Source organism: Physella acuta, unplaced genomic scaffold (genome assembly GCF_028476545.2).
Source record: "Physella acuta isolate Inbredline_101_S28 unplaced genomic scaffold, ASM2847654v3 ptg000144l, whole genome shotgun sequence".
In the NCBI taxonomy this organism is placed as follows: Eukaryota; Metazoa; Mollusca; class Gastropoda; family Physidae; genus Physella; species Physella acuta.
The window spans coordinates 1677284-1699745 of record NW_026731663.1 but is presented as its reverse complement, the minus strand read 5'-3'; the positions used below and the strand labels follow the sequence as shown (position 1 = coordinate 1699745).

Here is a 22462-nt window from a genome sequence, read left to right as displayed (position 1 = left end):
GAATCATGGACAATGCCACTGTCCGCACTATCCTGATTCTCCTGCTCACACTCATATATGACGTTAGGATTGCGCCTGGGGCGGTGGGGGCGCGACAGTGGCGGCCGCACCAGGATAGGCTTGGTCATGGCATCGGAGGAAAACGTCACGGACGGCAGCTGGTGGCTCCACCGCCGGATCATGGCGGACACAAGGGCGGACACACACCAACACGTGTCATCTACTGACACAACACAACAGGCGACATAGCCGTAGATTTCTCAACACTCCACAAAAAGATAACCCATCTCAAAAGCTATGCACACCATTTAACAAAATCCTCACAGAACACCATCAACGCAGTATTCGAACTATAATAAATCTTGATGTAATCAAAGAAAAATACAATGTACTGCCTTGATGCCTACCACCACTGATACACCACCAACAGAATTCAACACGATACATATCCGTGACTGGCCAAAGAATATCTATCACAGCTCAACGATTCTCTACACTTATAGAAAAAAAACTGGAGCATGAGTAACCATGACGACCAGGAAGTCATACGTTTGACGGTATCACCGGTTTATCATAACACGGAGTGTCTGAAACCCTCCGGGCTATCTTCCGTACACGGCGGACGGAGGGTATTGCGCTCAAATTCAAAACTTGAAACTGGGAAGGGGCGTGGAGCAGGGGGTGGTGGGAGCCACGGTTATCAATGCCCTGGTCTGGAATCATCTTTTTGAGTCACCAGCATCAGATAGAGCACCAGTTAACTGCTCCAGCGGCTTCCGTTTTGATATCTGGCCTGACTACCAGAGGTGGGTGAGTGACGTAATTGCTGCTACCCCTGAGGTTTTCGACCAACCTAACAAGATCTGAACTTATGAAGCTGCCCAGGATATTGACAGTACCCTACTTCTTAACTTAATATTTAAAAAAAATATTCCAGGGTACAACATGAGTTTTAGATTTAAAAATAAAGGGCAAAATTAAAACAGCTGAATCATCAAATTCAACTGTAAAGTAAACATGAAATGTCTTTCCTGCTCTCATATGTTTTATTTTATTTCTCTAATACCCCATAAAATCTGGAATGGGCTAGTGCAGGGGTCGGCAACCTGCGGCTCGCGAGCCGCATGCGGCTCTTTTGATATCAAGATGCGGCTCTCCAGCTCCTTGCACAAATACTAATAATCTTAATAAAAAAATAAAATATTTGAAATAAAAAATTGTTAGTGGCTCTTTAAAACCAGGGAAATTTTGAAAATTGTAACTTTTGGCTCTTCCGCTTCAAAAGGTTGCCGACCACTGGGCTAGTGGAACCCGTATCAACAGAATATTACAGTGGGAAGTCAAACACATGTTAGCCACCTCAAATTTCATAAACAGAAAACTGCCTGTGACTACAGGTGAATAAGGGGCTAGAAGTAGAACAATATAATCTCCCTTAGAGCTTAAACTTTGGCGTAACACTTTTTAAAACCCTGACTTAAAATATTATTATGGTGTTCAAATGTTACAGGGTTGGTACTATATATATATGTGTATGTGTGTATAAAAGTTTAAAATAAGATAATAAAACTGAATTATAAACAAAATTCTGTAATTGATAACACTAACAGCTTTAAATACCTCATTGAATGAGCACATACTAAACATACTCTAAAAGACTCACACCAAACAAATTGGACAAATATTATAAAAGACACACAAAACTACCCAAAAACAACCAGCTCTTGACAGATATACATCCCAGAAGTGTGAGATGACCTGACAACCCTGACAGTGATGAGAAAGGTCAACTTTATATAGGTAGTGGCCAGTACAAGTACAAGGCACCCATTTTATCTAATGGCTCATAATGAATGCCATTTAGCTATTTGACTACTGACATGTTTCTTCAATTATCAAACCACAAAAAATGCCGAGCAGGGCTGTGACATTTAAAACACATAATGCAAGGAGTACATTTTCAACAAGGCTGATGTAGGTCTGTAGTGTGTGTTAAAGTCAAATACTTCATTTGATTTTTCTATTTACATCTATTAGAATTACAGAATAAATTGTACATCATTCTTGCTTCAGTTTGAAAACATATTTCATTAAATACGGGTAAGTATAACATTTTTAAATATAATTCTGTGTTTTATAAGCTCTTGGAGTATTTAAAAATTAATTAAATTATCAGTACTTTTTTTTTACTAAAGATTAAAAAAAAAAACCAGAATTTTATACAGAAGTGGAATAAAAATAAACATAAAATATTTCCACTCTACTGTAGACTAAATTGTCTGAACAGCTGAAGTTATTTTAGTTCGAGGTATGAACAGTTTGATGCAGACAAAGCTATCACTGATGGCATCCTGTTCCAGACAAGTTAGAATGCTTGTCAGGATACCAACCAGCCAAGCATGAACAACTTGAAATTTGTGTCACAGTGAAATACTTTTGGTTAGATATTAACTGAATAGATATTTATAGTAACAAGTAAACTATTAATAACACTAAGCAATTATTTAATGGAAGTTTAACATGGGCCTCAGTCCTTAGCCATACTATCTATGAGAAAAACAAATTGTTAAGTACTTTAAAATAATGAATTGTACTTTAAATTTGTATTTACACTCTTTCCCAAAAATAAATAAATCTGATAAGCATTTCTTAAAGATATTTTCATGCTCACTTGCAAAGGCTTTTTGACAAATGTGTATATTACTAGACTAGTTAGGTTTTATTTCTCAAAATTTTCAATTAAAACTATACAAAAGAGATTTTCAAAAAGTTCTATTGTAAATTAAATCTGATATTTAGATGTTACAGTTGACTTAAAAAAATGTGTAACTTACTGATCACTAAATCCTTCTAATTCATCTGCTTGTTCAGCCAAGGTAGATTCTAGATCTAGGTATGTACCAAAATCTGCTTGAGATCCACTGTGATAACGATATATCTGTAATGCACAGTCTTCAAGCTGAAAAAAAACACAACATACAAAATTTAATTCTAAAATATGTCTTTCTATTAGAAAACAGAAAATTACTATTTTGATGTGTTAGCAATAAGATGTCAGTACTTTCGTTTAATTAAAGTAAACATATGAAGTACAAATAGCTTTTGTAAAAGGAAATATTACTTTTCAAATCTAATCAACTGACAACCAACTTGTTGATTAAAAAGACAATAGTTATGTCACCTACTGCTCACTTATGTGAGACCTAACACTGTCACACTAACTTGATAACTTTTGCATTCATTATATCTTTTAATTATTATCTTTTAATTGATTTTAATGGCATGTGCTATTAAAAATAATTAGTAGGCCCATAATACTATATGCATTTTTATTGCCTAATAATAGTTGACTATTCTATAAATCATTAATTGTATTTTGCGCTGTCTTCTTAATGTCTATTGTGATTGCAAAAAACAGCTTTTATTAGCCTAATAATTTTACATTTTTCGGCTTAATTTTCATTATTAGGCTTAACATCTGATATTTCATCTACATGCTTAAGTATTAATTTCAATATTTTGTTTAGCCTCAGAGGACCTTAAATTCGAGTCTAGGACCTTAGAGTAGTATTAGAATGTTTGTTAGTCATGTATTAGTGTTTAAAGTCCTAAAATAATGACTTCAAAATATATTTAGAGTCTTGATCTAATAGCTAGATTAGCTCCCCCCCCCCCCCCTCCCTTCTGAATGAAAGTTTACGACCCCCACCCCCAAACTAAATGGAAAATATATAGAAAATATATACTTTTAACAGAGTCCGCCTTCCACCCCCCCCCACCCCCAAAGAAACACTGCTAACTTGGTATTTAGCATACTTCATACTTGAAACTTCTATATTCTAGCTGTAGGCCTAATAGTTATTACTTTTTCTTTTTTATTAAAAAAATTAGAGGCTCGAAGTAATTATATAATTAATAATAATATAGGGCCTATAGGCCTAGGGCCTATTAACTATTAATAGGGCCTAGGCCATCATCAATATTAAAATTTAATTTTAAGTCAGGGAAGTCAATCTCTCTACTCTAGTCGTCTGAACTTTAAAATTAAATAAATGGTCTGTACTACTATAAAACTATACTATAGTAGTCTATTAGGCCTAATTATAATATTAGTTAGGCCTAACTAATTCAAATTCTACTAAATCAATTCTATTTTAAAGCCCTTTTTTATATCTACTAGAATTTAGATCTAGTAATTATTCAAATACATATTTTTTCCTAATCTATATCTACCTTAATATGTCCCAGATTATGAGATTTATCCTTAGGCCTGGCTATATCCTAGATTTGGATTAGGCTAAAATATTTTTTATTGATTAGGCCTAGCTAACTTAGATCTAGATTAGATCTAGATCTAGAACTAACCATCTAACAACGAATATAAACATAATAAAATACAAGATCTAGATAAAGATTTCAAATAACTTATGCTTAATCTAACTCAAAGTGGACTCAAGATTAATTAGGCCTAAAACTAAAGGATTTTATATTTCTGATTTAAAAAAAAAACTAAAAGGGTGGGTCGCTTTTGTTTGTTATTGTTAGGACGGTGTAGCCAGATTTTTAAACTTTTTTATTTATTATCTTTCACTTTACCGAGTTCACACACCTGTAGACGATTTATAACTTACCCGGTGTGGCGCTTCTAGTAACCGATGAATGCCGGCAATTTGATTAATTAAAGGTACATCATCAAGAAAAGGATATGTAGGTGGTCTGGTAGGCTCAGGAAAGTTTGTATTAGCAAACGGATCCCTATCATCAAGGAACTGAACGCGACAAGAAAATGTCGCCATGATGGTTTGGATTCTTAGGGACACTTGTCAACTTTGACCTCAATATTCCTGCGCTACCTCAGAAAGTGACTGTTCCTTTCATCAAAGCAAGCTAACTGAAATCTTTGTAACCTCAAAGGATTTCCTTAGTATTTTAGTAAACAGCATTTTTATCCGATTTTCACAATAAATGGAAATACTATCGTAGAAATAAAAAATTAACGGAAGTATTAAATTCAGTCATCCATTATTGCTGAATTTACTAACATCACCTCCAGAAATACCTGTTATATTAAAAAATCCGAACTATTGTCTGAGTCACATTGACATCAGCTGTAGGCCAGTGCTGATGTAACTTTTTATTTTTGGTTTTTCGAAATACAAGTTTGGCTACTTCAAAAAATAACGAACATATCTAATCAAAACAAAATTTGCAAGTTGATTTATCTTTATAAATATAATTTTCACCAACTTAATAACAAAATTTGAGTTAAAAGCTACTTGATATGTGTGTTATAAAAAAAAAAAAGTTAGGCTAATTTTTTTTAATAAGCTATTCTAGAATAACTATAAAATATTTGCACTTGAAACTCAGTAAAAAACTTATAGTGATTTAAATCATTTTTATTTGGTAATTTATCAAGAGTAACCAAAATCAAATGAAGTAGAATTCAGTTCAAAATAAATAAACTAATAACAGGCGTGTCGATGAAATATTTCAACTTAGCAAGGGGCGTAATAAATATTATTTAGATGCGTCACGCTGTGTGCTTACATTGCTTTTGGAAAATCGTGATTTAATGAAGCGTGAATTCGATCTGTTGACTTCATGTATCGATTAAACATAGATCATAAGAGCTAAATGAACACACTGTTTACATTTAGAACTAAAGTGCGAAATGATAATAAATTGATAGGCCTACTTTATCAGTTTTTATAAACTTATATAGTGTGTTGATGCGATTAAAAAAATGTTTATTTACTAACATGTCTCGGTACGTAGGCCTAAATAATTGGAATTTTTCGCAGGCCTACACTTTCGTCATCATTAGGTGCGTTTTCCCGATAAGGTTTTTCACGCTCTGAATACGCCGTGTTGGTAATCATTGATGCATTTACCCCAAGGCCACATAAATTAAACTTGTAGAACAAGATATAAAGAAATAGATAGGCTACTGGCAGTATTAATTAATCTCAATTTTCTGTACATGTATGCACAACTATTTAAAACAATCCGCATGTAAACATGATTTAACCTTTTTCTTTTCTTTTAAAGCTCTAGTATTGACAGTTTAGGTAAAACTGCAATTTACAATGGATGTGACCGGATGCCATTTTTCTTATAAGTTCTAATATTGGATGGGATTTCCTCCAGCCCAATTTAAGTATTACATTGTGTCCCTTTCACATCGACTTCAGCCTGCTTTCCTTTCTGGATTTGTTCTTTGGAGTTTTCTCTATTACATTTTAGATGGGTTGTTGTCCCTATCTAATCTAATCTGCCCGGGGTTCGAACTCGGGGCTGTTAGAGTTAACAACCACTCAGTCCCATGCCAGACCAGAGATCTAGATCAAAGTCTAAAGCTTTATTTTTGCAACATTGTAATTTAATCTTGTTGTAATATCCATATACTTCTATTGTTGTTTATCGTGATCAATTTAAAGAATATTATAACCTATTTTGTTGGAACCCAGAAGAATAAAAAATAAATATAATTAATAGGTCTTTACATTTTAAATGTGAAACTTGGTTTTTGTTTACAAGTTCACCTGTTTATATTTTAGCTGAAACTTATTCAAGGGCATTAACAATTTCAAATAGAGTAAATAAAAAAAATATTTAGGTAGTCTCCCCTTATCTAATATTTAGAGTCATATTTTTGTGGGTGATTTTAGTTGTAAATTTAAGACGTCTAATATCTTGTAGTATCATAAATTAATTATAATATTTAAAAACAACTACATCGGCAACAATATAATAATTACAAATATTCTACGAAAAGATCTAACTAAAACCGAGAGTAGGTTAGATTAAGTTAGATAGGAACTCGATTTTTACCTAGATGATCTCAATCTATTTGACCCATTTAAAGAAAAATGAATCTTATCAATAGTCCATACTGGCATACACATCAATTTTACACTACTCCAAGCCTTGGGATTAAAATATCATCTAGGCAGTGCATGATTGATCAGTACAAGCAATTTGAATACTTAGGGTTGGAGGTATGAATTATAACTGAGCAAAAATAAATATAATGACAATAATATATAATTGGAATTTTATGAGTGAAATATATTTTAGTAACTTTTTAAAATCTACGTTTTTATTCATTAATATTCACTATGGTTTAAGTTTAAAATCTAGGGGTAATTGCACAGGCTTAAATAAAGTTGATATATTGGATTTACGAATACTAATGATGTTACCAAGACTGTTTTAGTCAGTATTATGACGATTTGTAGACACTGAAAGTTAGTAAACAAACAGCACGAAGACCTTTGCGTGTCTATGTAAATGTGTACTCACCTTCCTGACGTCCACGCCCATGTTCTCCAGCAGCTCATCAGCGCTCTTGTAGCCGGCAAAGTCGTTCTCGTCTGCTCCGGGCACGGTGATGAGCTTCCTCTGTGGCGCCGGCTTCTCGCACAGGCTGACGAAGTCGGTGATGGTCACAAGGCCCTTCTTGCTCTGGAGGATGCCCCACATCTGCTTGGCTGTGGCTGACGGCTGCCGCGGTGCACGTTGACCGGAAGCGGGCGGCGCTGACAGCTGTCCGGATCTCTGCGCCTCGACGTTGTCGTCGTCGATGTCGATGAGCTTGTCGCCGTGGGACTTGGACTGCTTCATGTTGTTCCCGCCCTGTCGCTTGTCCCTCTCGAAGGCGTAGCTGTTGGGGCGCGCCTTGCGGTCGGTGTCCTGGCCCGGGCTCAGTGGCGAGGCCGGTGCCGGCTTCAGAGGGTAGTGAGACGTGTGTGGAACGGGCTCGTCCATGATGTTGTAGCCTCCCTTGAACGATTTCCGGTTTCCATTCAAGACGCTGTCGATGTCGTCGACTTCACCGATCATCCCTGACCTCTGACCTTTGTACTGCTTGCTTTGTTTCGGTTGGTCCGGACTTCCGACCCACTCATTGTCCGGACTTGGCACGATATCCGGCAAAGACTGGTTGGACACGGATTGCGGTACTCGCCCTCCGTCCGCGTTGACGCCCAGCTGGTTTGGTCTCTGCCTGGCCGAGTTCTGCCCTCGTTCGTCCAGCACGTCTTCCCGCGAGTTTTGCCGGCTGTGCCGGTTGTACTTGCTGTTCCGTCTGTTGGGCGACTCCTCCCTGTTGAACCCGAACTGTGACCCGTTGCTGTCGCTGATGTCGTTGTCGTGCTGCTCGCGCCTGGAGCGGCGTCTCTCGTCCAGAAGGCTGTCTCTGGAGTTGTCGCGGATCAAACGCTTGTGGTCGTCTGCTACTGGGCGTTGGATTCCGCTGTGACGGTGTCGGCTTGGGGAATCTTCTTTCGAAAACGCTTCGGACGAGCTGCCGGATTTTTTCATCTTTTGACCCCCTGGGTGATCGAAACCATCGCTTCTCCTCTGTCGTCTCCTCGCCTCGCCGGGCGATAACTCTCGCTCGAAAGCCTCGGGATCCTCGTAGAAGTGCTCGGCCTTGTTGAGTTCCGACTTCCGGAAATCTTTGTTGGGTAATCTCTGCTCCCGGTCGTCGTCTTCATCCTCGTCTAGAATACTGTCGTGGGAGTTCTGTCGTGACGCATGCCGGGACGCCTTGTGACGGGTTTTCCTGGACGGCGAGTCATCTCTGGGTAAAGGTGGCGACTCCTCACGGTTGCTGTACTGCCGGGGCACGCGAGCCCGGCTAGGCAGCTCCTCGTACACCTCACCCCGGCTCTCTGCCCCGACTCCCGGGTGACGCTTGACGTGTCGGCTCTCTGGGGATAACGGCTCCGGCGGCGGGAGATTTTGTTTCCACTGATGAACCTTCTCGATGCTGTCCCTGAGTGACAATGTCTCGGGAGTCAAAGGGGGTTTGTCCCCTCCTTCCGGTTCACGCTCGTCCAGGAGCTCTTTGCTTGAATGTCTCTTCCTGCGGGGTCGATCGTCAAGCATGTCTTCTCGCGAGCTGGACCTCGAGGCTTTTGACTTGCGTGAAGATCGCTTGTCGTCCGTGGCGCTGCCGTGGTCTTGTTCCCTGTCCCTCAGGGTGCTCGGCGTGCTGGTGCGTGGTCCCTCTCGCCGGCGACGCCCGTGACGGCTGCTGCGGTCATCGGTGTCGTTCTCATCCTCCTCCTCCATGTCTTCCTCTCTCCGTGTGCTACCTCTCGGTGCGGGCTCGCCGTAGACTGACTGCCTCCACGAGCGCTCATTGGGAGGAGTACTCACACCCTCGTCGGCGTAGCTCCTCCGCGGCTCGTCCTTTAGAGTTGACCGAGAACTGTTGCGAGACGCTGGCGTAGACGGTGTCTTGGAGTAGGAGGGCGTGGACGGCCCGCTCCCCTTGCCGTAGCCATGAGTGGGGGCGGGCCCTCCCAGCACCTTGTCCCTGTACTTGTAGAACGTCTCGCCTGGTTGACTCGTGCTGCCAGACCCTCCGCCTCCTGCACCCCCGCTTGGCGCGAAACTTGAGTTGGACGAGGTGCGCTGTCGTCTGGCCTGTGGTTGATCCAAGTTTGTCTGAGTTGCGCAATCGACGGTTCCTTTCTCTGTATTTCCTTTCTTCGAACCGAGTTTGTCAATACGAATCGGACTTTTGTCCGGAACTTTAATGCGTCTGGTCCTCGAAATACTAGCCTTGTCCTTCACCTTGGGTTCCTTGGGCTCGCCTTCAGGTATCGGAGACGTCCCCCGGCAAATGAGGTACCGCACGGTCTGGTCCCGCTTCTCGGCCTCAGGCGCACTGTCGTCTGACTCACTGCTCACGGACACCCCCCGCCTGCCCCGCTTGCTGCTGGCTTCCTGCCTGCCCACAGGTAATCCTGGAACCCTCGCCGCACCTGTGCTCCCACCTCCGCTCACGGATGCCTTTGTGTCGTTAGCCGGCGCTTCGTAACCGCGGGAGGATTGGCGCTCGTAACTTCGGGCCGGCGGCTTAGGAACCGGCGAGGCGTCGGAGCCGCTTTTGTAGGAGGAGTAGGTCGAGTAGGGTCCAGAGGCGCTGCTGCTGTAATCATATCGCGAGGACCGTGTGCTCACTGGCGACGCCTCGCGACTTCCGCCGCCGTATCGGCTGTTTGAGCTTCTCGTAGAAGCCCTGTCCCACGAGCCGTAGGGACTCCCACCCCCGTAGTCGGACATGTACCCACTCCTGCTGGAGTACCTGTCCAGACTGGGATACTTGTCGGCCGAGGATTGGTACCTGTCTGCGGCATAACCTGTGGATGAGTACTTGGGGTCCGAGGCGCCGAATTTTTTAATCGTGTCGCTGACGCTCGAAGCGGACCTGTACTTGGGTGGGTCGTAGCTGGCCGTCCGTGTGTAGGAGGGCCGGGAGGAGGAGGGGGTGTACGCACGAGAGGAAGCTCCGTAGGAGGATGAGGGTGTGTAATTCTTGCCAGTCCCCATGTCGTAATACTGAAAGACACAAATAGGCAGTCAATTAGTTATAGCGATTGAAGGAAGGTTATATAAACACATACATACACACACCACGCATGTACATACACAGGCCTTATATATATATATATATATATATATATATATATATATATATATATATATATATATATATATATATATATATATATATATATATATATATATATATATATCTTTATATATATATATATATATATATATATATATATATATATCTTTATATATATATATATATATATCTTTATATATATATATATATATATATATATATATATATATATATATATATATATATATATATATATATATATATATATATATATATATAAATACATAGGTATTTGAAATATTCAAAAACTCAGTTTGTTAATAAGTCAATTAGACGTTAATAGATATGGATCTATATTAAGTTTTACTTTTTCCTTTTAAATAATTTGAATGCAAACTTTCTAGCTAAAGCAAATTTTTGTGGTATAAACATTAAGATCAAATAAAATAATAAAAGCCATTGTTAATTAATTAGCGCATTAAATTTAGTATACATAAAAACAAGCTTGGATCATGACGCAGATGAAAATATTTACGAAATTACATGTCTAATTTAAAGGAAATCTCCACCCGTTTCAAATGGCACCCCGCACGTAATTCCAGCATTAAAATAGGTTAACATTTTACGAAGCAAACAAGACAAATTGCTGTAATATTTATGAAAACACACGTAGCTGAGTACTTCTAAGGCTAAAAATAGCTCTGTCAGAAAGAATTACAAGCCCGCGACTCTACGGATACCATTTGTAAGCAGATAGAGAGAGAAAAAAAACAATTTTCTATTACTTTTTAAAAGTAATCTTTCCGTTCCCCCCCCCTCCCCCCCCCAAAAAAAAAAAAAAGATTAGCTCTTTGCTAGTTAGACAGGTACCACACAGAGGCTATATGCGCCAGTTCGTCTCCCCCCCCCCCCCACACACACACGATTTCAACTGTAACAGCTTTTACCCTTTCCCCCCTCCGTATCACACTGACGTTTTAGGTTCAGATAGACAAAAAATACTTTGAAGCTGAGACGTAGAAAAACTTTTTGTTTTATTTATTTGCTTTTAAAAAAAAGAATCAGCACCCAACGTAACAAAACTTGTTCTTCGCGGAAAAAGAAAGAAATGCCTCGAGGGAAAGTAAAGTGCATTGTTTTTGCTGCTTTAAAAGTGGGTGGTGGAGTCAAAACGAAAAAAAATCGTTTTACAAAAAAACGTTGTTGTCTTTAACCTACCTACCCTAAAGGGGTGGGGTGGGTGGAGGATTTAGCTAGGTCAGATTTACTGGATTCGATAGTTCTGGAATGAATTATTTAACTAGAGTTTCATTATCAGGGGGTGTTCTGAATATGTGTGGACGATAATTTCGTTTCTAAATTTGTGTAAAACTTGTATAGAAGGTAATACATGTAAATCTATACATATAATTTGAATGAGTTGAAATAAAATATCAGTAGGGGGGGTGTTAAAGGAAACAACCGTTGGTTGGTTTGTTTTTAAATGTAAATGTCCACCGATCCCAGGTAAAGTCTTCCAGTCCTAGACTAGGTAAAGTCTTCCAGTCCTAGACTAGGTAAAGTCTACCAGTCCTAGACTAGGTAAAGTCTTACAGTCCTAGACTAGGTAAAGTCTTCCACTTCTGGGTAAAGTTCTGTAAACTTTTCTTTATTGAAGCTCCTGTCAAATGTTCGTCTCAATGGGTCCAATACTTTCTTATATTCTAATTCTGTCTTTTTTGTTGTTGCAATATTGTGTTTTATTTTTATCGCAAGTGTGTTATTATCATCATTTCTAATTTGCAATATAACAACAGCCTACACGTATAAACAGTTTAAAAATATATCATAAGTAATTATTGTAATATACTAATTAGTAAGTGCACCGCTCAATAAATTACATTGTAAGTTCGTTCTAAAACAAGCCATCTGTTATTGAATACACAATACTAGAAGACACTCTCAAAGAATGTTCTAATCAAGCACAGCAAACCCGCACTATTTAACAAGTACACTATCGGGGTACCTGTCCTTAAAGTACCAACTAACAAAGTGGATTTTGAAAGTACCCTGGCTTTTAACCCGTTGAGACAGAAGACTAAAAGTGCATACCCTCACTAGTAGTATATTAGGTCACTTTTGGGTAGTATGGGTGAGCAGGATGCGGATGCGGATGCGGATGCGGAACAAAGGCTATATAGGAAAATACTCCCTGCCTGGGTGAGCCGCAGGAACAATGACATATAGCAAAATACTCACCCACCAGGGTGAGGTGGGTGATCCGCAGGAACAACGGGATATAGTAAAATACTCCCTGGGTGATGCGGAGGTACACCGACATATAGTAAAATACTCACCCACCTGGGTGAGGGTGGGTGAGCCGCAGGAACAATGACATATAGTAAAATACTCACCCACCTGGGTGAAGGTGGGTGAGGGTGGGTGAGCCGCAGGAACAATGAGATATAGTAAAATACTCACCCACCCTAGGGTGGGTGATGCGGATGCGGAGTAGGTCAGTAGGTCACCACCGGTGACCTTGTGACGTAATTAGTAACATTATGACGTAATCATTGACCTCGTTACTTAATCATTGACCTAGTTACGTAATTTTAACGAGTTTTTTAATTAGTTTGAATTTAATTAATTTGATTTTAATTAATTTTTGACCTAGTTACGTAATTTTAATGTGTTTTTTAATTAGTTTGAATTTAATTTTTAAATTTTTAATTAATTTTATTAACGAGTTACGTAATTTAATGCGTTTTTTAATGAGTTTGAATTTAATTTTTAAATTTTAATTAATTTTTATTATCGAGTTACGTAATTTAATTACTTTGATTGTATTTTTATTTGTTTAATTTGTTTGTTTACTTGTTGTTTAATTTAATTACTTTATTTATATTGTGTAATTTTTTTATTGACTAGTTACGTAATTGGATTTTAATTTTTTAAATTTTTAAATTTTAATTTTAAATTTTAATTGATTTTAATTACTTTGTATTTTGTTTGTTTATTTTGTTTGTTTACTTGTTATTTAATTTAATTACTTTGTTTATATTGTGTAATTTTTATTAACGAGTTACGTAATTTTAATTTTTATATTCTCCAACCCAACAACCGTGCACAAAAAACAGGTTAAATTCGCCACCACAACGCTAAAGTATACAAACATAGAACATTCATTAAAGATAACGATCAGCCACAGCTGTTACATAGCGATCCGCGATCCTTTGTTCTTGTCAAACACTGGACAACGGGCGCGTTAATATTGATCGCACCCACTGACCATCAGTATGATGGTCCACCTAATTAAATTTTGTTATGCTTCACCGAGTTTCCCCGCTCGATGTGATAGGTCATGATGATTTATGTGTTGTTCGCCTAAGCGAACACTGCAGGGGTCCCGCATTTAATCGAAAGAGCTAAGTGATTAACCGCAAAGCCAGCGTTAAGTGTGGGAACATCTGTTACCACGTTAATCGATTTTACCGATCGCTTTGTTAGCTCCACGAAGTACGTAGGCCATTATGCAACAGCTGTTGTGCGACAGCTGGTGGTGTAATTAGGTTGAGCAACCGGACATTACCTTGTTGGTTTTCTAGTACGCGTATGCTACACGTATATACACACACACACACACACACACACACTAAATTAGAACAAAAGTCTTCTTATATTTTATTTGTTTATTAACGTTTTTCCAATTCATCAAAGGCTTTTAAAATTTCATCCTGTAAACTTAATAGGCGCTCAAAGCAGACGCGACTCATACTAACACCAGAATTTGTAGGAAAATTAAGATCGGTCCCATCTATAAGCTCTCTAAGATTTAAAGTGTTTTTGTTCATGAATTGGCTGACAATCGCCAATTTAAATCCGGTGTGATTCATCGTTCGTATTTCCGTCACTTTATTGTTACCTCTGGCCACAAGTATCCAATCTTCATTAGACATCTTGAAATAATCTTTTATAATTAGTTCCAATAATTTGAAGTGTTAAACGTAATATAATACGATCATTAATATATTGACGATTCGCTGACGCCGAAAAGGGTTGTAATATAACTTTTAAATTTGCACCGCGCGTTTAATCGAAAGAGCTAAGTAGTTAACCGCAAAGCTACCGTTAAGTGTGGCGACAGATGTTACCAAGCGGGTGGTGGTAAGGTGGTGGTAAGGTGGTGGTAAGGTGGTGGTGGTGGTGGTGGTGGTGGTGGTGGTGGTAAGGTGGTTGATTTTTTAATTAGTTTAATTTTTTAAATTTTAATTATTTTAATTTATTATTTGTTTGAAATTGAGATACATGTACACACACACACACACACATGCGCGCGCGCGCGAAATTCATACTAGGTCGGTAAAGGCGGAGAGAACTTATAGGTATACATTATCATGGTGACAACAAAAGCGATCCTTATTTTATTTATATGAAAGCGTGTTTTCCAAAAAGTGTCACCATGCCGTTGTCATTTTCGCAGCGGGGTTTATTTTAAGTGCACCTCGTGCTCGCTTGTTTACATTTTAAAAGTCGTGTCGCGTGTCTTCCCTAATAGAGAAACGAGAGGAAAGACAACTGTTCTAAAATTAGAACACCCTTGTTTACATCCACGAGTATCGTCCCTTGTGAAAAAATTCGCGTCAGAATCCTTAACTAAACAGTCAATTTCTTTAACAAGTTAAAAAATAATTTAGGAAGACAAGGGTTAACAACATTAGACGCCACCGTTTTTGTTTCCTGTGACGACAAGGCACAATACACTTTTGTATTTTATGTCTCAAGTAGAGGGGTGGGATATTTTTTCTTTGTAAGCGTGTTGTAAACAATAGGTAGAGGAAGCGATTACTAGGTAAGAGGGGAGAGAACGTGACGTACATCGCGATATTTGAAAACATGGCGATGTTTAACCTCAACCAAAAAAGGCAATGAACCTAGAAGGAAGACGAATATATATCTTAGTCTTGCAGCAGATTACCTCCCCATGTTCGCTTTAGTATTACAGTTTTCATCAAACTTCTTTTTGACTTGAACTTCTTTAATTTTTAAGAAAGTTTACTTATACATATAACATTACGTCTAAAGACATTTTTATTTTATTTTTACCACTCAATGTATTTTGTTTTTCTATATCTTACATTGTCATCTTAATTTTTGATCACCTTAGTAAAAATTTGCTTAAGATTATAAAATTCAAGTTTTAAAAAACAACAACGTTATAGTACGTCGTGTCAAATGACACACCGTTTAAAATGCCTACATTTAAAGTTCACCAAAATAAGGACGTAAAAAACTAAATATGATATGACGTTAGCATACATATCATTCAACCTAATCACTCTAAAGTACAAATCAATAATTTTTATTGATTAAGGGGCTGGGTGAGTTATTTTTATCACTACTCGCCCTTCCCCTTCCCTTTGTCCGCAATCCTTCCCCCTTCTCCCATCCAACCTTGCGTCATCACACTAACCTCAATACCAACCGCTAGATAAACAGACCGTACTACTACCCACACTATACCTATTCCATTTAAGAGACTAAGGCTGTATGACAATCCTACAGACAAATATTTATTCAACTAATATCACAACCTCCTAGAAACCACTCCAACAGACTGGGATACATAACTTGTAGACACCACTCTTCGTTGAATATCTCTTGCACCCTACCTACATCGACAACTTTGTCCGCCGCCCTCGCCCCCGTCCCTAAACACCTGCTTGATAAACAGACCGTACCTCTACCCACACTATTACTTGGACAGACAAAGGACAAAGTAACAGACAAACATTTATCCCCCTTCGTTTACTGTCACAAGTGACAACGTTCCCATCCAACTCCGAAACATCCATGTACCAATTTTGAAACCTGTCTTGTTGAAAACAAAGACCGTCCCACTCTAGTGTAAACTCTACACCGAGCAACTCCGAAACAGAGATGTCCCCCGTTTGAAACCTACCTCGGTGAAAACAAAATCCTTCCCACTCTAGTATAGACTCAGCTCCTAACACTTCCAAAACATCCCTGGACCAACCTTGAAACCACCCTCGGTGAAAACTTCACCGACCCTAGTATGGACTCTACACCTACCGATTCCAAAACATACAAGTTCCGAGTTCAAAACCAACCTTCACCGACACTAGTATGAACTCGGCTACCAACAATTCCAAAACATGCATGTTCCGAGTTCAAAACCAACCTTCACCGACAGTAGTATGAACTCGGCTACCAACAATTCCCAAACATGCATGTAACAACTTTCCAACCTGCCTCAGTGCTAACAAAATTCCCCAACCCTAGTATGAACTCGACTCCCATCAATTCCTAAACATCCATGTACCAACTTTGTAACCTACCTCGGTGAAAACTTCACCGACCTTAGTTTAACTCTACCTAACAATTCCAATGATGCATATACGAACTTTGTAACCTGCCTCGGTGAAAACACCCCCGTCCCTAGTCTGAACTCGGTTACCAACAATTTCAAAACATGCATGCTCCGAGTTCAAAACCAACCTTCACCGACACTAGTATGAACTCGGCTACCAACAATTCCTAAACATGCATGTACCAACTTTGCAACCTGCCTCGGTGTTAACAAAAACTCCCCTGACCCTAGTATGAACTCGGTTACCAACAATTTCAAAACATACATGTTCCGAGATCAAAACCAACCTTCACCGACACTAGTATGAACTCGGCTACCATCAATTCCTAAACATGCATGTGCCAACTTTGCAACCTGCCTCAGTGTTAGCAAAACTCCCCGACCCTAGTATGGACTCTACACCTACCGATTCCAAAACATGCATGTTCCGAGTTCAAAACCAACCTCGGTGAAAACTTCACCGACCTTAGTTTAACTCTCCCTAACAATTCCAAAACATGCATGGTCTAGATTCGAACCCTGCCTCGGTGAAAACGTCACCGACTCGTGTATAAAATCTGTCCCAACCAACTCCAAACCTTCCCTGGGCACCCGAATAAAAATAACTCACCCAGCCCCTTAATCAATAAAAATTATTGATTTGTACTTTAGAGTGATTAGGTTGAATGATATGTATGCTAACGTCATATCATATTTAGTTTTTTACGTCCTTATTTTGGTGAACTTTAAATGTAGGCATTTTAAACGGTGTGTCATTTGACACGACGTACTATAACGTTGTTGTTTTTTAAAACTTGAATTTTATAATCTTAAGCAAATTTTTACTAAGGTGATCAAAAATTAAGATGACAATGTAAGATATAGAAAAACAAAATACATTGAGTGGTAAAAATAAAATAAAAATGTCTTTAGACGTAATGTTATATGTATAAGTAAACTTTCTTAAAAATTAAAGAAGTTCAAGTCAAAAAGAAGTTTGATGAAAACTGTAATACTAAAGCGAACATGGGGAGGTAATCTGCTGCAAGACTAAGATATATATTCGTCTTCCTTCTAGGTTCATTGCCTTTTTTGGTTGAGGTTAAACATCGCCATGTTTTCAAATATCGCGATGTACGTCACGTTCTCTCCCCTCTTACCTAGTAATCGCTTCCTCTACCTATTGTTTACAACACGCTTACAAAGAAAAAATATCCCACCCCTCTACTTGAGACATAAAATACAAAAGTGTATTGTGCCTTGTCGTCACAGGAAACAAAAACGGTGGCGTCTAATGTTGTTAACCCTTGTCTTCCTAAATTATTTTTTAACTTGTTAAAGAAATTGACTGTTTAGTTAAGGATTCTGACGCGAATTTTTTCACAAGGGACGATACTCGTGGATGTAAACAAGGGTGTTCTAATTTTAGAACAGTTGTCTTTCCTCTCGTTTCTCTATTAGGGAAGACACGCGACACGACTTTTAAAATGTAAACAAGCGAGCACGAGGTGCACTTAAAATAAACCCCGCTGCGAAAATGACAACGGCATGGTGACACTTTTTGGAAAACACGCTTTCATATAAATAAAATAAGGATCGCTTTTGTTGTCACCATGATAATGTATACCTATAAGTTCTCTCCGCCTTTACCGACCTAGTATGAATTTCGCGCGCGCGCGCATGTGTGTGTGTGTGTGTACATGTATCTCAATTTCAAACAAATAATAAATTAAAATAATTAAAATTTAAAAAATTAAACTAATTAAAAAATCAACCACCTTACCACCACCACCACCACCACCACCACCACCACCACCTTACCACCACCTTACCACCACCTTACCACCACCCGCTTGGTAACATCTGTCGCCACACTTAACGGTAGCTTTGCGGTTAACTACTTAGCTCTTTCGATTAAACGCGCGGTGCAAATTTAAAAGTTATATTACAACCCTTTTCGGCGTCAGCGAATCGTCAATATATTAATGATCGTATTATATTACGTTTAACACTTCAAATTATTGGAACTAATTATAAAAGATTATTTCAAGATGTCTAATGAAGATTGGATACTTGTGGCCAGAGGTAACAATAAAGTGACGGAAATACGAACGATGAATCACACCGGATTTAAATTGGCGATTGTCAGCCAATTCATGAACAAAAACACTTTAAATCTTAGAGAGCTTATAGATGGGACCGATCTTAATTTTCCTACAAATTCTGGTGTTAGTATGAGTCGCGTCTGCTTTGAGCGCCTATTAAGTTTACAGGATGAAATTTTAAAAGCCTTTGATGAATTGGAAAAACGTTAATAAACAAATAAAATATAAGAAGACTTTTGTTCTAATTTAGTGTGTGTGTGTGTGTGTGTGTGTGTATATACGTGTAGCATACGCGTACTAGAAAACCAACAAGGTAATGTCCGGTTGCTCAACCTAATTACACCACCAGCTGTCGCACAACAGCTGTTGCATAATGGCCTACGTACTTCGTGGAGCTAACAAAGCGATCGGTAAAATCGATTAACGTGGTAACAGATGTTCCCACACTTAACGCTGGCTTTGCGGTTAATCACTTAGCTCTTTCGATTAAATGCGGGACCCCTGCAGTGTTCGCTTAGGCGAACAACACATAAATCATCATGACCTATCACATCGAGCGGGGAAACTCGGTGAAGCATAACAAAATTTAATTAGGTGGACCATCATACTGATGGTCAGTGGGTGCGATCAATATTAACGCGCCCGTTGTCCAGTGTTTGACAAGAACAAAGGATCGCGGATCGCTATGTAACAGCTGTGGCTGATCGTTATCTTTAATGAATGTTCTATGTTTGTATACTTTAGCGTTGTGGTGGCGAATTTAACCTGTTTTTTGTGCACGGTTGTTGGGTTGGAGAATATAAAAATTAAAATTACGTAACTCGTTAATAAAAATTACACAATATAAACAAAGTAATTAAATTAAATAACAAGTAAACAAACAAAATAAACAAACAAAATACAAAGTAATTAAAATCAATTAAAATTTAAAATTAAAATTTAAAAATTTAAAAAATTAAAATCCAATTACGTAACTAGTCAATAAAAAAATTACACAATATAAATAAAGTAATTAAATTAAACAACAAGTAAACAAACAAATTAAACAAATAAAAATACAATCAAAGTAATTAAATTACGTAACTCGATAATAAAAATTAATTAAAATTTAAAAATTAAATTCAAACTCATTAAAAAACGCATTAAATTACGTAACTCGTTAATAAAATTAATTAAAAATTTAAAAATTAAATTCAAACTAATTAAAAAACACATTAAAATTACGTAACTAGGTCAAAAATTAATTAAAATCAAATTAATTAAATTCAAACTAATTAAAAAACTCGTTAAAATTACGTAACTAGGTCAATGATTAAGTAACGAGGTCAATGATTACGTCATAATGTTACTAATTACGTCACAAGGTCACCGGTGGTGACCTACTGACCTACTCCGCATCCGCATCACCCACCCTAGGGTGGGTGAGTATTTTACTATATCTCATTGTTCCTGCGGCTCACCCACCCTCACCCACCTTCACCCAGGTGGGTGAGTATTTTACTATATGTCATTGTTCCTGCGGCTCACCCACCCTCACCCAGGTGGGTGAGTATTTTACTATATGTCGGTGTACCTCCGCATCACCCAGGGAGTATTTTACTATATCCCGTTGTTCCTGCGGATCACCCACCTCACCCTGGTGGGTGAGTATTTTGCTATATGTCATTGTTCCTGCGGCTCACCCAGGCAGGGAGTATTTTCCTATATAGCCTTTGTTCCGCATCCGCATCCGCATCCGCATCCTGCTCACCCATACTACCCAAAAGTGACCTAATATACTACTCTCACTTTGTTACGGTCTTTGCTATAGTACCTCCCTATATATACCTCCTCCCTATAGTACCCGTGATAGTTGCCTCCCCTCCACACACATTCAGCCTAGTGAAGAGAACTCTCTAGCAAACAGGATACCCTCCCTTCTTTATTGTAAACACTACCTTCTGTTTCAGCCATTTCTACTATGAGTAAAACTTAACTTAAAACTTAACTTAAACCTAACTTAACTTTCACTAATCTTAACAAAACTTAAATATTACCGAACATGAAACTATAACCTACAACGCAGTAACAGATTTAACTTTGTTATTGTTCACCAGTTATCCCCACCTTTAAGGCTACACCTTTCAGTGCCTAGCGGAGGCGGGTAGGCTGCAGGCCTTAGCTCAGGTAAACCAGGTGATGCTGCCTACTGAGATAATTGGATCATCAATTCTGGAACTTTTTTCTTCCCCAGGAAACACAGATGGATGGGAAGATAGCGGAGGAGTTAAGGAGATAGTTGAAATGAGTGAGGGGAGAGATGTAAGACGGTTACTGCGCCACGAAAAATAGGGCGAAAAAACCCAACCTCCACACTGATAAAGTTTTCGTTAATATAAAACAAAATTACAGTTTTAAAATGTAAATAGAAAATACGGATGTATTAGCAATAACTAAAGATTTAAAAAATGTAAACAAACAGAAAGTTGTTTTGTTTCAACATATGGAAGCTAAGGCAATTTCAAACATTGTAAATCAAATCTGTTTCGATTTAGTAGAAATTCAAAACTTTTACTATAAAAAAAAAAGATTTAAAAAAAAAAAATAATTTGAGAGAATGACTAACATTCTGGTGTAACGAATACATATTGACGATTACTTAAAACAATGGGAGTTGCTGTATGCTTCACGCTACCTCATTGCGTAATAAAGGAAACTGTTGCCAGCAGTTTCTTCCAGGCAACTTTTCGGGGGAGGGGGGGGGGGTGGAATAGAATTTATATATAAAATATATACTTTGACCAGTGTCCACCCCCCAGAAATTTTAGTCCGCCCCCCCCCCCCCCCCTGAAAATTTCAAATCTGTGGCTTGAATATTGGCTATACCAACTAATCAGGGAACCTGATTTTCTTCGTATTAGAAATCTATTTGCAAATTGTTAGCAAATTATAATATAATTTGTTGAGGCATATTGTAGGCTTAAAATCTCGGCAACGCCGTGTGGGTTCTAGATAATGGCGGGCCGCATGCGGGCCGCGGGCCAGCAGATTGGACAGCCCTGGGTTACACTGTACTTGTAATCTGCGTGTGTACCCGTGTAACATCTCAACACATTATCTCCAGGACGTATCTCGGCTGTTTACCTCATGTCTCGTTTATTGGACAGGACTGTGATGAGTGCATCAGCTCACACGACTCGGGATTGGCTACACGGCTGTAAACTGGGCGCGCACGGCTGTAAACTGTACATACATGGCTATGTACACGGCTGTAAACTGTACATACATGGCTATGTACACGGCTGTAAACTGTACATACATGGCTATGTACACGGCTGTAAACTGGGCGCGCACGGCTGTAAACGGTACATTCACGGCTGTGTACACGACTGTAAACTGTACATGCACGGCTGTGTACACGGCTGTAAACTGGTGTGATTCGAGCTACGTACTAACGTGATTCGAGCTACGAACTAACGTGATTCGAGCTACGTACTATCTTGCTATTATAATCTATTATAATCTTGCTTTATCATGTTACCCTTTCGGGTAGGAAGTAGGGTTCCTTCCCCAGCCAACTTAATTTTCCCAGAGTCAGGTACC

General features: G+C 38.7%; 1 protein-coding gene across 8 annotated transcripts in view; it reads right to left on the bottom strand.

Annotated features, from left to right (window-relative positions):
* Positions 1 to 22462, bottom strand: part of LOC131935409 (FH1/FH2 domain-containing protein 3) — a 117012-nt gene that overhangs the window by 30310 nt on the left and 64240 nt on the right. For all 8 annotated transcript variants that reach the window (XM_059291802.1, XM_059291800.1, XM_059291807.1 and 5 more), the window contains 2 exons: positions 7306 to 10356; positions 2835 to 2959 (listed from right to left, as the gene is read on the bottom strand). In XM_059291802.1, coding sequence (XP_059147785.1) covers positions 2835 to 2959; positions 7306 to 10356 — 3176 coding nt within the window. The remainder of the gene's footprint in view (positions 1 to 2834; positions 2960 to 7305; positions 10357 to 22462) is intronic.